The sequence below is a fragment of the Chroicocephalus ridibundus genome, chromosome 5 (genome assembly GCF_963924245.1).
Source record: "Chroicocephalus ridibundus chromosome 5, bChrRid1.1, whole genome shotgun sequence".
NCBI lineage: Eukaryota > Metazoa > Chordata > Aves > Charadriiformes > Laridae > Chroicocephalus > Chroicocephalus ridibundus.
The window spans coordinates 50,319,489-50,333,713 of NC_086288.1; the positions used below are offsets into that span (position 1 = coordinate 50,319,489).

At 44.5% G+C, this 14,225-nt stretch overlaps 1 protein-coding gene across 2 annotated transcripts in view; it reads right to left on the bottom strand.

Annotated features, from left to right (window-relative positions):
- Window positions 1–8,660: 8,660 nt before the first annotated feature.
- Window positions 8,661–14,225, bottom strand: part of FAM53A (family with sequence similarity 53 member A) — a 73,592-nt gene continuing 68,027 nt past the window's right edge. For both annotated transcript variants that reach the window (XM_063336666.1, XM_063336665.1), the window contains exon 5: window positions 8,661–9,853. In XM_063336666.1, the coding sequence (XP_063192736.1) occupies window positions 9,530–9,853 (324 nt within the window). In that variant the 3' untranslated portion in view covers window positions 8,661–9,529. The remainder of the gene's footprint in view (window positions 9,854–14,225) is intronic.

Consider the following 14,225-nt stretch of genomic DNA (forward strand, 5'->3'; position numbering starts at 1 on the left):
CAGCCTTCAGCCAGGTCAATTACCATTCATATTTTTCCAGCCCCGCTCCCACCTCTGTCGAAAAGAAGGATGCAGGGAATCTGTGTGTCCAGTGCCCCGGCTGCAGCGAGGGCAGAGCATCCCTGCATCCCGCCCTTGGGCCACCCATAGCACCGTGCATTGGGGTTTTGATGGCAGCGGAGAGGCACAGTGTGCTTTCCAGGAACAGCTTTTACGGGAGCCATGTGTTTCGCAACCGCGCAGGTGCGATGGCAAGGTGAGAGGTGCTGGTGCGGCACATCCACCCACAGCGTGCAGCTCCGGGGAAATTTTGCCATTGGCTTCCAAGGGGAGCCCTCCCAGGCACCGATGCGTGTTTGGCAAAGGATGAGAGACTCAGACGACATCTCCCCAACAACTGGCGGGGAGCCAGCAAGCCACAGCAGGGCCAGAGCACAGCGGACGGGGTTAAAGAGAGACCAGCACGACCACTGGGTTACAGCGCCAGCAGGCAGCAGCGCATCGCTCTTGCCCAGTTTCCTACCACAGCACCCCATGGTCCTCCTCATTTCACAGGGGTCACTCCTGCTGTCCTCCTGACGCTCAGCCCTGTGTGGCTGGGAAAGCTCTGGGGACAGGCAGGGAGGAGGGAAGGGGCAGGTGTCTTTCATAAAATGTCTGTGGGGCATCTTGACCCTATCTCAGCCCAGCCCAGGGCCGTCAGTCCCTGCCCCAGCGATGCTGTGGGACGCCAGATCGCAGCTCTGCCACAGCCCTCCCCACCACGGGCACTGCGGAGCCAGGACAGACACGCAGGCCGATGTCCCATCCCATCCCTACAGATGCGTCCGATGCCCAGGGCTGCTCCAGTCCCTGGCTGGGGGCACCCAGCCCTCGCTCCCCAGCGTGCACCTCCAAACCTGAGACCCCATTCGGTAGCCCAGCAATGGGATGCAGCAGCCCCGTGCTGGAAACCCCTACATCCCCTGTGGGAGCCGGGCTGAAGCCAGCCAGCATCGGCTGCGTCACAACCCACCCGGTCCTCTCCCAAACAAGGGGCGAAGCTGGAGCTTTCCACCCCATTGCAGAACAAATCTGACACCAGGGCAATAAGGAGAGGTGGGTACACCACCCACCCCACGAACCCCAGCGCATTTGTCAGAGGGATTAAAATGGGGGCAACAACACGGGACCAGCCAGCCTGCTGTGGCAGAGCCTGGAGGCTTGTGGAAACATCACAGGTTTTTTTTTTTATACATCCGTGCCCAGTTTCAGACAAAACCTTCCTCGTTGCACTAAAGAGATGAGGGTGGGAGGGAAGAGAAGCAGGGCCATCGGCCAGGGGAGTTATCCAGGCTGCATTAGAAACACCATTTGCACTGACCTTGGGGATCCAGCATTCCCCCCCTCCTTAAACATCTTGGAGCTTTTGTGCATTGTTGGGCCGAAGGTAAGTTTTCGGCTGGCAAACAGCAAGCCCCGTCCCAAAGCATCACGTGTACACGCAACGGCCCGGCTAACGAGCAAGCCCACGTTACAAAGGCCAGCTTACTGCTTCGGCCGGTGGCCCAGCTGCCTTCTTGTGCCCCCCACTCCATTTGCATAACTATCCATGGGGGGAGCGGGGCAGCCCCGCAGCCGAACAGCTGGCCATTGGCAAAATGGATTATATCACCCTTTTGTCCCCACGTCTGGCTCGCTCCGCTTGCATATTCAAGCTTTTCCCCCCACTCCCGCATCTCCCGTGCTGGGGATCTGCAGCGGCACTCAAAGTGCTCCCAGTTCAGCCCCTCTCCAGCAGTTCGGTTCGCTCGGGAATACATGCGTCCCGGGAAAGAAAATGAAAACAGATCCTTTGGGGCAGAGCCCTTAGGGAGAGAGAAGTTTAAAGAAATGCAGGGAAACGAGGTTGGATGGTACCATTTGAAAGTGGGTTTAGGAACAGGTGTTGCACTGAACACTGGAGTGTGCGAAAATGCAGCATTAGACAAATTGGCTAGGGGGAAAAAAATAAATATATATATTTAGGAGTTGCTCCTTTCCTGGCTGAGAGCCTCTAGGGTCACTGCTACCGTTCTGAACGGCTCTTACTAGGCAAGATACACACATCTTCAGGAGTTCGAGGTCCAGATAGCTTTATGTATGCACATACAAGTCTTACAGCCCCGGTCCTTTCCTGCTTATGGGTTAAAATCACATTATTTTTTTCCTGAAGAGCAATGGTTTTAGGAAACTTCTTGGTGAGAACTCAAAGAGCCTGGTGCCTAAAGACTAGCCCAGCTGTTCCCACTAGCTCTAAGGTAAACTGACAGAAATGCCTTTAAATAATGGTCTCCTATATTAGATATTTTTTTTTCTATCCAAATGTCTCTTGTTCTGTTGATTTCTGTGTTTTTTCACTCTTTTTTTCTGTCCCCATTTTCTCATTTGCCCTAGACGGACACCAATATAACGACATTTGAAAGCAGAACATTCACAGTGGACAGGCAAGGCAGACACACTCACCTTGCCCTACATGATGGAGAAGAGCTCCCAAGATCAGGTCACCCAACATCTTCCATTACAAGATCCTGATTTTAGACTTGTTTCCAATGGCTTTAAGGTGTTCAGGCTGAAGTTCCTTTATCTCAGGTATTTGCTTTGGGTTGATTCCTTCCATTTATTAAAAAAAAAAGCTAAATTAGTTCAACATTTTTCATACAAAGATAAGGGAAAAAAATACTTCGCTTTTCTCAATTAAAAAAAAAAAAACCCACAAAAAAACCCCAACAAAAACCAACCAAACAAAAAACAACACAAAACCCCAAAACAAACCACCAATCATCTAGCTAAGTGACCTTAGCATCTATAGGGACTTTGTCAGGGTTATTGTGATCGTCACAAAGCTAGTGTCACAAATCAGCATTTGTGATTCCTGTAAAATTTCATCCAATTTTGACCTTGTTTTAAGGGCTCAAAACCACACCGGTTATAAACTCTTATTTGAGATTTGAGAGATCAGCATCTCAACTCTCTAAACATTTCATAAGTGCTGGGCACGCGCCTGCCATCCCAGCTGCCTGCTGCTGCCCGGATAACCCACACACCACCCAAACCCTTCCGACAAACCAGCTCTGGACATGATTTTCCAAGCTGAGAGAGGACGATGGATGTCACTGAGCAGCAAGGAGGGCAGAGCAGCTTGATGGGGAGGCATTAGGGATGCTAATGAGTCAGAGGGGAAAACCAGAACTAGATCATCTTGCAATAGCCAGACTTAAAAAATCCAGAGCAAAAGCCGTGCTCCCTAGGCACGGACATTGCTTTCTTGGTAAGTAAAACGCTATGAAGACATCTGCAAAACATGCATCTCAGTTCCCCTCTGGTGGATCCATGTTATCAGGCAATAAGCAAAGTAGCAGGCTGTTAGCTTGCACAGTGAGTGACTTTGTTGTGGGTCTTGCGATCATGACAATGCTGATGACCCAGACTGGAGAATTAATATATTTTCCTACTTTTTTTCAGTGGAGGAGTTGTATCACATAGTGTTTTTAAAACTGTGTGTTAGAGGGAGATGAAAATTGCTAAATCCCTCAGAATTAGCAAATGGCAGATGCAAAGCTGCCTACGCACTCGTAATTCGCTCTCGTGCACCTTTCCTTTCCGCATTATGAAAGATCCTCCATTCATGTGGCGATGTGCTCCGTCTTCCACAGGAACACGTCTCCTTCAGTGCGTGGAAAGAGCCATCGGGAGGATGAAGCAGGGTCACGCGGCACAATCATGTCGTCGTGTGCTGGACCGCAGCCTCATTAGCTGCAAAAAAAGCTAAAGCTGCAGACAGTACGGGGCCATCCTCCGTTTCTCTTTTTCCAAGATCTCCCTCCTCTTCTACCTAAGAATTGTATGGGAATGGATTTCGAGGAATATCCGCTTCCCTGAGACGCGAGCAGCCCTGCGTGTTGATGAGCGATCCCACTGCTGCTGCACGTCACAGGGGCCGCAGCACTGCCCTTCCCCTTGCTGTAGCCACCCCAGCCACGAGCCACAGCGCTGGCGCTTCCAGAAACTCATTCAGACGGGGTCTCAGACCCCCACCCGACGCGGAGCAGTTGTAAGATGAAGCAAGGAAGAGCAAAGGAAAAAAAAAAAAGGCAGCTGGGGCAGTTGAACATCACCCCAGCCCACAGCTGAGCGCTCCGGGGATCCGTTCTCAGCTCACGCTGCTGCAGGGAGGAGTTCAGCCAAGTCTGTTCTGGAAAGCGGGACACAAGTTTTGAGCGCTCAGCAGAAATAGCCCTCACTTTAAGTTCCCATCGTCGCTCACATCAGATGAGTTTACCTGAACGGGGACACCGCAGCTCTTTGACCAAACTGAGACATCATAAAACATTTCATCTTGTGGCTTGAGTTTTAAAGAGTCTAAGAAGTGGAGTGCTGAGCTATGGAATTTTTAAGTTTGTTTCATAGAGTTCATGCAATATTTCCGTAGTTCAAATCGCTCACAGCATAGATCTCTAAGTCGTTCTGCAGTAGCAAAAACCCCACAAAAGCGGTACTGCTGGATGGGTCTGAGACGCTGCAGATAGCGAAAGCACCCCCATTTTCCCCTAGTAAATACCAGCTTTGGGCATACCAGTGACTATTGTGCTGGCCAGATGGTGGTGGGAGCAGTAACTTGGATGATGTTAATTACACACAAACTCCAAAACAACTGATGTCAAAGCTCACTTTGAAAACACACCAGAATGGGCTGCTGAGCATATGGCAGCAATGCTCCTCTAAAACCGTATTTTGTGTGCGTTAAACAACTAACAAGCTCCACCAAGGGGTCCAAGGATAAGCAGCCACAGCAGCAGGGCCCCAGATCCCAACTATTTGACGCTTGTCCCTTTATAACGCTGAGGAAAAGGTAGAGAGACGCGGTAGAAGTGGCAGCCCACAGCTCCTGGACCAGGTCATTTGCAGGGTGAGCACACACAACACGTGCCACCCAGCCAGGTCACCTCTTTTAAGGACAAGCCCTTGAAGAAGACATCCCAGGTGATCCGCTGAGCAGCACTGGATGATTTCTAACGAGAGGATGAGCCTTGCTACGAAAGCTCACTGTGCAAGCACACTGATCTATACTCCAGAGCTTTTAAAAACGAACACTGTGAAGCTTGCAAAATAAACACAGGGAACAGATTGAGAAAAATCATTCCAGCGCCTGCCAACCACCAACCGAGGGCTTTCCAACAAACCCGTGTGTTTTGAGAGGTTCTGCAGAGGCTAGCTTTGCACCAGCGGGTAATCAGCATCTTTACCTACCATTTGAAAGCGAATGTAAATTCAGTAGGCACCTCCCCACCAGAATGGGCTTGTGTGCAGACAAATACATATTGATGTTTTTCAGAAAGATGATTTAGCCCAAGCGTGCAACATAGGGGCCCAACTCTGAATAGGATCTACAGATTACAGCTGAAGCGCGTGCTGGGAGCTCCTACCTCTGCTCCAGGGCGCTTGCCTTGCCACGCTATTCTCAACTCCTCTTCCTCCAGCCGTTATTTCAGTTGTTACTTTTAGGCTTGCTTGTAGATACAAGTCGCACAGATCCGAAGGAAAATGGGACGTGAAAGGACTGTGGGAAGTCAGCCAGCCTTTTCCCCTGCCCCAAAGCAAGCTGAGATGTAGCTACGGCTCCTGACAGATGCTTGCTCTTAACAGATCTCTGTTTGTGGAAGAGCTACTACCATCTCCCTGCACATCTGTTCAGCGATTCCCTGTCCTTTTTTTTTTTATATTTGGCCTTAGAAGAAACCATCACGCATCCTAGCTGCAATTTAAGCTCAGTCTCCCGTATGATTTCAAGCTCAGTTCTTTCACCGCATCCTCACAAGCGCGTTTTCCCACATTTTCAAGATCTCAGTTATGCCACTCTCCACTCTTAAGTGCAGGCTCTCAAGTTGTATGCTTACAGGTGCTCCTGTGAAGCACAGGATTATTTTGAGTCTCACCAAATACATCGCCATTTGTGAACTTTAGCCTGAAGCTTGCCGTTCTACCACCAGCAGGACAAACTGCCAGATCCCTTACTTGAAATAATGCTAAATAGCCGGCGTGACTATTGTGCAGTTGTTTAACCCCGTCTATATTTAGTACCTTGCTGAAAAGGATCTTGTCTTCCCCCACCATCTCCTCCTGGTCGCAACCATTTCTACATGTTGCCAAGATGACTTTGAATTCTAATGCTATCTTATCTTTCACATCTGTCCAGCTTCCTGTTGACTGCAAATTTAACGCGCGTACTACTTTTGTTAGCCAGGTTGCTAATAAAAATGAAAGATAAGTGACCCAGAGCAACTCCCACAACCCCATGCAGTACCGCCTTCCGTTCTGACGCTGGGTGCAAGACAGAAGGAAACCACTCCCAGAGCAGAGCTGCTTACAGCCTCGTTCAGCCCACTTCCAAATACAATTCAATCTCTGAAACCATGCTTTCCCTCTTTTTTTTTTTTTTTTTTTTTTTTTTTTGCAAACCACCATCTGTATTTGCCCAACAGCCACGACAGATTTTTATCCTATAACCAAGTGCAGCAAGGGTGCCAAATTCGTCATCTGCGAAATTTCTTTCGGAGTAGGACTTACAGATCTTGCAGGGGACGCAAAGCCAAAGCCTGCCCCATCTGAAGTAAGTTTTAAGCAATAATTCCTTTCACTCTTAGTTCTCAGGGGGGATTACATTAGCATCCGTAGACAAAGTGCACAGATTCCTTTCAGCAGATTTCTTCATTTACCAGTGTTACTGCACAGCTGTTCAACTACTTATTTTCCTGTCACCCACTAATAAGAGCCTAAACTAGATAATTACTACTCCCCATTTTCAGGAGACCTGTTCTTCAGTGTCTAAACCCACTCCTTTCTGTTTGTGTCCACAAAAGGGCTATTTAAACAGCTGGCTTACCAGGAGACCAAGTCCTGTGTTACCATAAGCACCTGTATCTGTACGTTCACTTGGGAAAGCCCTTCCTACCCTAAGTGTGTGGGTAGGAATGTGGCTTTGTGCTGACTGAAAACAGGACACCTACAGAAGGTGCTTACCTTTGCAGCTAGAGAAGTCAATTCATCAAGATCACAGCCAGACCATATTTCAGAGCTAGAATAAATATTATCCGGTCTGCTACTTTTGCCTTTACTCTATCACCATCTTATTAATAGCTTCAGTTCTTGTTCCTTCTTGGCAAAGCACGTCTTATCTCCTTTTACTCTTCTTCTACTTCTTCCAGGAGCTTGTCTTCCTTGGGGGAGGAAGAGCCAAATGGATTGCCACATTAGCCTTCTCATTCCATGCCATTACGCTTTTAACTAGAGTGCTTTCAAATAGGCAGATTAGCTTTTAAGTGATCCCAGTTGTACTATTGGCCTTTGCTACAATCCTGTATTAAAGTTGATTCAATTTTACTTACCTCTATCACTCAATTAAGAGGAATACACAGAGAGGAATGTAGTTCTGCAACCAGTAATTGCAGTCCAGGGGGGAGCTGGGTTGTTCCACTACCCACGATGACCGATGCCCGCACTACAGCGCATTGCCCACCTACCCACGAGGGGAACTGGCTGTACCTCACTTGCTACTTCTTGAAGTAGCTATTTCTTGAAGCAGCAGCAAGAATTGTGATCCTCAGTTGCGTAAGATTATCTCAAATAGCTTTGTGCATGCCGCTATCTGTATGTCCTGTACTACACCAGAGAAAATATCTGTGGAGTAAGACACACGTGGCGAGAACAGGAGCTTCTGAAGGAACTGAAGCCTTTGCTCCACGAGCAACTCCTTTATTTACTCATCTAGAAAAAGGAGAATGATTTCTGTCAACAGTGAGAAGCTTCAACTTTCTCCCACACAATATATATTACCGTATCAAAGAAGCCAGTAAGTCTTTGCAGTGTTTTTGCACCTCACTACGTGAGGTGCAGTAACCCAGGATCAATATCACAGATCATTACCACCTGTAGTTGTATGCACAGTAGGAGTCATAAAAGCAAGAAAAAAAGAAGAGTTTAGAACTTCTTACTGGGTACCTAAACTTTTAAAATTTTGTATAGATAGCATTATGTAAGCTGGTTCAGTAATTAAAGGCCAATTCTCTTTATGATCAAAGGCTGACCCTAATCATAAGGCTGGAGCCTTTGCCATATGCCTAAAGATATTTACTTCTTTCTAATATTTATTTTCTTTCAAAATACATACTTCTTCCTAATCACATTCCATTAGCTGACTTAAAATACATTGCTGGATTTTGGGTTTATGGCACAAGTTACAGTAGGAGTCGGCTCGTTTAAGCAGACTAACACAATGCACTGCGACATAACCTGAGCTTCCCCATTTTTATCCAGTTTAAAACCATTTTGAGATTAATTTCCCCCTTGTTCAGGAAAATCCTTATTGTAGCTCAACTAACAAAACAAGCGTGTGTTGCAATAGTCTGCAATGAATACAATATTACATTTGAGATGATCACAGTGTATGTAATCACTGAGACACACTTTTGGGATCCAGCACGAGTTACTCCCCAGCTCCCCAGACTAACTTGACATCACTTTCTTTTCAGATGACCAGAAATCTGCCCTCTCCCTCCACCCAGTTTTGCACATAAGCACCATTATTACAGAATCTGCCACAGGCTACGCGTTTTCCACCAGTGAAATTCATAAGCAGACACAAGTGCAAAGCAAAATGTCATTTTATTTAAGTCAAGGACTATTTTCCTTCTAGTATTGCTGAAGGGATCACCTCCTGGGGAATTGATCATTACAAAGTCCCTGTCTAAAAGTTCAAGTGCTCTTGTTGTACATTCTTTTGAACCACAGAAAACATAATGACCAAGTAGGTGGGCAGCTACTCGCAGTTTTATCCCACCTAAATTAGCATTGCTTCAGGCTAGAAAACAATTCAAGTAGTAAAATCATGGAAAATGTTAACCTTTAAGGTCACTACCATATTTTGATCAAAAAGTCCTGAATGTATGAAAAGAACATTTGTACATGTTATGAAGTTTTTTCAACCAGACACTGTCGAAGATGGCAGTTAAGTATTTTGGACCAGTTGTCAACCAAGTATTTAAGAGTTCTATCTGAAGGTTTATTACCAATTTCGTTATGCAATTCACTTTTCACATTAAGCTCTTTAACAAAAGCAACATATACCCGCACCAGAATCACTGTAGACAGATTTAGTTTTATAGAATGCCCTTCTGAAAATTCATTTCAAAATAGAGATGCTTTTTCTCCAGAACTGTAAAAGCCATAAAAATGCAAAATATCTGTTAGGAAATTTTTTAATCAAAATTATTCCTTAACGTTCAAAATAACATTTAACCTCCTACTTTTTTTTTTTTTGTTGTCATCCACATATTGATCAATAGACTAAACAGGTAACAATGGTTCACGTTTTTCCCCCACCTGAAACATTTCTTCTAACACAGGCCCAAGATAGGCAATACAGAGATTCAGGGACATGGATTATGCATGGCAAAGGTAATCCTCTATCATTTTAATTTAGAACAACTCTGATTCTAGCACACAACTTTGAGTCTCAGTTGTTTTCAATCTGCTCTAGGTCCAAGTCCCCACAGTCTAGAGGAAAGATGCCTTCTTCGGTGCTCTCACAATCACTCGTGTCCTCATCGCTTTCACATACTGCAGCTGCTTTCTTGTAATCCCTTGTTTTGAAGCTACCTTGGCATGACCCATGATGCCTTACTTCATCCAGCTGTTCTTTCATCGGACTGGAACCGGGGGTGATGATGTTCATAAGATCATTTGAGTCACATGGGGATGAAACAATTGTCTTCATTTGTGTGTCATCATCATCATCTTCATAGTCAAGGGAGCAAAGACTTTTGGAATTCTTTAAAGTCTGCAATTAAAAAAATACATTAGTATATTAACCATGACTGTACAGGAGGAGCAGAATAAATTCCTTAAATTTTTGAATGGATCAAAAGTATGTACTCAAAATTAGAGTGCCACGTATTATTAAATCCTGAAAACAACAAGGGGCAGGAAAACAGCCTTTACTTACAAGGTAATCTGGGCTTGTGCAGATATTTTGCCTATGTAGATTCCCATTAGTGAGAAAAACTTTTTTTATGGAGAAAGAACACAAAACCAAGCTTTAATCACCTAAATGAGAAACTACAAACACCAAGTTTGATGTATTAGCTTTCTGGTGAATGCAGAGCATAGCATTCGGTAACATCAGCATTTAGGTCAGACAGCTGCACTGCAGCCTAGTCAACAACTAATTTCTCAAAGTTCCCAAGCATGCAGACAATGAGCCCTCAGGCCTCACCTCAGAGACAACAAGAGTCCCCAAAGCAATTGGCACGTTTGGGAACCTCAAAACAGGAGAAAACCAAGCTTCAACTGGAAGCGTCTTGCTCCAGAGTCAGCTTAGCTCATCTTACATTTGGGTACCATTTGAACAAGAGCTCAGGAATTTCAGCAACTCTGTTTGAATTAAAGACATATTAAAAACAGAGGGGCACTCACCTTTATTTAGACAAAGGAAAAAGAAAACTCCAGTAAACTTGCTACCTCTGTCCCTCAGATAAAGGAATAAAACGCCTAAGCTCCTCACATAACTGTAAGGGACCACTGACTGCATCCAAAAACAACATTTAAGAAAAAACACAGAGCTATACAGACAGCAGAACTTAAGATTTTAATAGGTGAGAAACTTCTAAATTCTGCCTCATACAAGCACACAGCAAGAGGAGAGTGAAATAGTCAGGGCTTCTCTCAGAGGTGGCAAGAGCCAGGAGAATAAACTGGAGGCTTTCTGTATCTTACTGGTTAAGTGACTCCAGTCTCACATACACAATTGTTTTATTACAAGTAGATCCATCCACGGGGAACAAGACCAGCTTTCACACCCATTTTCAGCTTCTTGCCTCAATTTGTTGTTTCTTAAGTAGTTTAGATTTGTCGATATATTCAGATGAAATAGGAACATTGCAGTACTCCCAGTATGCTATATTCCAGATGCTCTTCTAGAGCACTGGATAGTCTTTTGACTTCACCACTGCACATCAGCAGCCACACAAGCAGCTTACCAATATCTCTGGGTGGTTTTTAAACAAAACTTCACAAGTTCATAAGAAATGCAAATGAGTCATCCTTGCCTGTATACAACTGGATGAAGGAGAGTGAGGAAACCTCACTGAGGTGAACCGATTTGCCTGACCCCTTAGGGTCAATGTTAGACATGGAACACCTTGCAGACGAAAGCCCACTGTCACTCTGCAAGTTCATGCAGTTCCTTGGAGATCCCTTCATCAAATCTACATAGAAAGTTTGAGGGAAAGCTTGCATAAATTAAAAAAGCAAACTACTTGAGTTTTGGAGCTCAATCACAGCACAACTAGGCAGAGGAGTGAAGAGCAGTACTGGTACGGGATGCTGGTATCTCTCCACAGGTAAGACCCTTGCAGCAGTATTCCCTGAGCCTGCACCAGATGAAAACACTTCAGTTGGATGCTCTTCACCATCAATCAGAGGTTTGTTATGCCTGTATTACCCTCTCCTCTTGCTCAGACAACTTTGATATGTTATAATATACATTAGATCATATCAAGTCACATGTTTCAGGCCAGAAGGTTCTCTAAGGGATAATCTAGTTTCACACAAGACTTGATTCAGGAGTTGATTTATGCAACTCCCAAGACCTGCATCCAAAGATCAACTTTCAGGAAAAAAAAAACACCACAAAACAAAAACACAAAAAGAGAGACTGCTGACCACAGTTCTGTCAGGAGTAATTTACCAAAGTCTGTTAGCCATGGTTAAAACCCACATCCAATTTTGCATGTGACTAGCATCAACAAAATTGATGACCTGCATGATCAAAAAGCTTTCTATTTCCATATTTCACTCCCTTACGAAAACAGTTTTGGTATAAAATACATTCCTGTTTTCAAAACATTTCTACATAGCTCACTTACAGCTTATTCAAGTACAAACATCTGAGCTCCTTTTTATGACTAAGAGGTGTGAATTTCTCTCATATTTACTTAAAAGTAAACCAGTATATTTTTGAAGTAGAAAATGTTAAAGGATATTCTATCTCGTTGCTTTGAAATGGCACACATTTCCTGTTGTGTATGTCCATATAGGGAACAATATTTTCAGTTCTGTAAGTCTTATAGTAGGCACTGGGAAGGAAAGGGATCAAATAAAGGAAAGCTTTGAAAGTTCTGCTTTCAGTGTTTTAGAAAGGAATTCCCGAGTCCTCCTTCAAAATATCTTTTATTCAATTTACTGCTAGAAATTAATCCAACCACACAGCTGTCTTTCTAGAAGGTTTGTGTACATAAATGGAAAATTGCCTGTTAGCTGTACTGCGCTGAAACCACTTGAATGGGAACTTTTAGCCCGTTTCAACACAACAGCAAGTGCATTCAACTGGTTCTTTGTTCACCCACTTGTCACAACCCCACCAAACTAAAAATAGGTGGATTTATTATCTCACAGCACAATCCCACTTCTTTCACAAAGCACAAGGTAGAAATTGCAATGCATTCAAGCCCTCTAAACTGCAGCTCTACATGTTACACTGGTACAGTACCACACCTTTCAAGCACAATTGTGGTCAGTGGGGAGCCTGCGAGTACTTGCTCAATGGTCCTCCTTTTATAAAGGATGCTGGACTAACAAGACAAAAGAGTCCACAGTTGGCAATGGATAGAACTCAATCAGCTAAAAGTATTCTTTTGTGTGATGGAGAAGAAAAAAAAAAGAAAGAAAAAAGAAACTCAGAGTTTTAAAAGAAGTGAGGCGATAAAATGTCTGAATATTAAGAAAAAACCCACTTTGTACGGAAAACAATGGCGGGGAAGGAAATAAAAGAAATCTCTCTAGACCCTTGCCATACAAAGCAAACAAGAAAGGCCCAGAGTAGCTTGAAAGGAAACTAATGTCTGTGCTCTTTACTAAACCTCCAGTTTAGAAACCCATAATACATCACCTTCCAAATATAAAAAGCAATAAAAAGGTTGGTTTTGTTTTACTAACAAAACTAGAGCATTTGCTACAGTAGTCAAGGGAAAAAATAAGTCACTTATGCACATGAAAACCTAGCGTATAATGGGAGCAGCAGTTCTCATGCGTCTTCCCCATGCCCCCATCATACACTGAGTCCACCCACTTTTCCCCCCTCAGTTTTGAATGGGGGTGGAAGATACAGCTGCTCTGAAGAGGTGCAGCTGCAGCAGCTGGCACAAAGCGAGGAGCAGAGGAAGCCTGAAACCACCAGAAGCCCCAAGCCCACCCTACTGCTTCTCAGCACTACTCATCGCAACAGGATGAGCTGCTCCCTGAAGCCATAGGCTTAAGAAGAGAGGGAATTCATCAGACTAATTAGACTAGCTCTCTGGCTTGCTTTCTGCCCCATCCTGAGACTTTTGCCTATGACTGCACAACACAAGAGATGCTGCTTAAGAGATACCAGCACACAGGGTTTCTTGACTGTTAAGGTCTCTACCAAGGATATGAAAGATGTGAGTCCTTATTATTAGGAGACCCTGGAATATCAGCAACCAATCCAATTGTTACACACTGAAGAGGCAAGGAGCAACACATGGCTGCTTCTATTGCTTCCCTGTACCTAGCCAGTCGATGGAGAAGGAGCAAGTTAGATGGGCAGCATTTCCCTTTGAGGGCTACACGGGTCCTTATGTCACTTCCTGGACTAATGTTTCCTATAGATTAGTCAGACTGGCTCAAAACCAAATGCCTTTACTGTTGGTAACTTATGCCACAGTGAGGTTTTAGATCAGAAGCACCACATACAGCATGATGTGTTTGTGTCTCAGACACTTACCTATCCCTAAGAGGTTACAGTTTAGACTCAGCAATAATGAAGTCCAACCATGCTACAAATTCATTACACTGACGACCCTTCATTTAATGAAGCTAGGAGGGAGATTTAAGGAAGGACTTTAAATTATAAGAACAAACTGTCACAAGAGACTAGTCTTCAACAGCTCATTGCATCACATTGAAAACTGCCTTCTGAACACACCACCACCTGACTGACATCACACATCTGACCACAAATAGATGCAAACAGTGTCTGTAAACTGCATTTTCCATTCACGCATCTAGTTACCTGCATTAATATCATTACCTGCGACAATTCCAAGTTGGAGACATGTACAGTGTTTACTGTAAATAATTAGAAATCTCAGCTGGTTCTATAGATTAAAGATATCCCACCACAGTCCTAATCC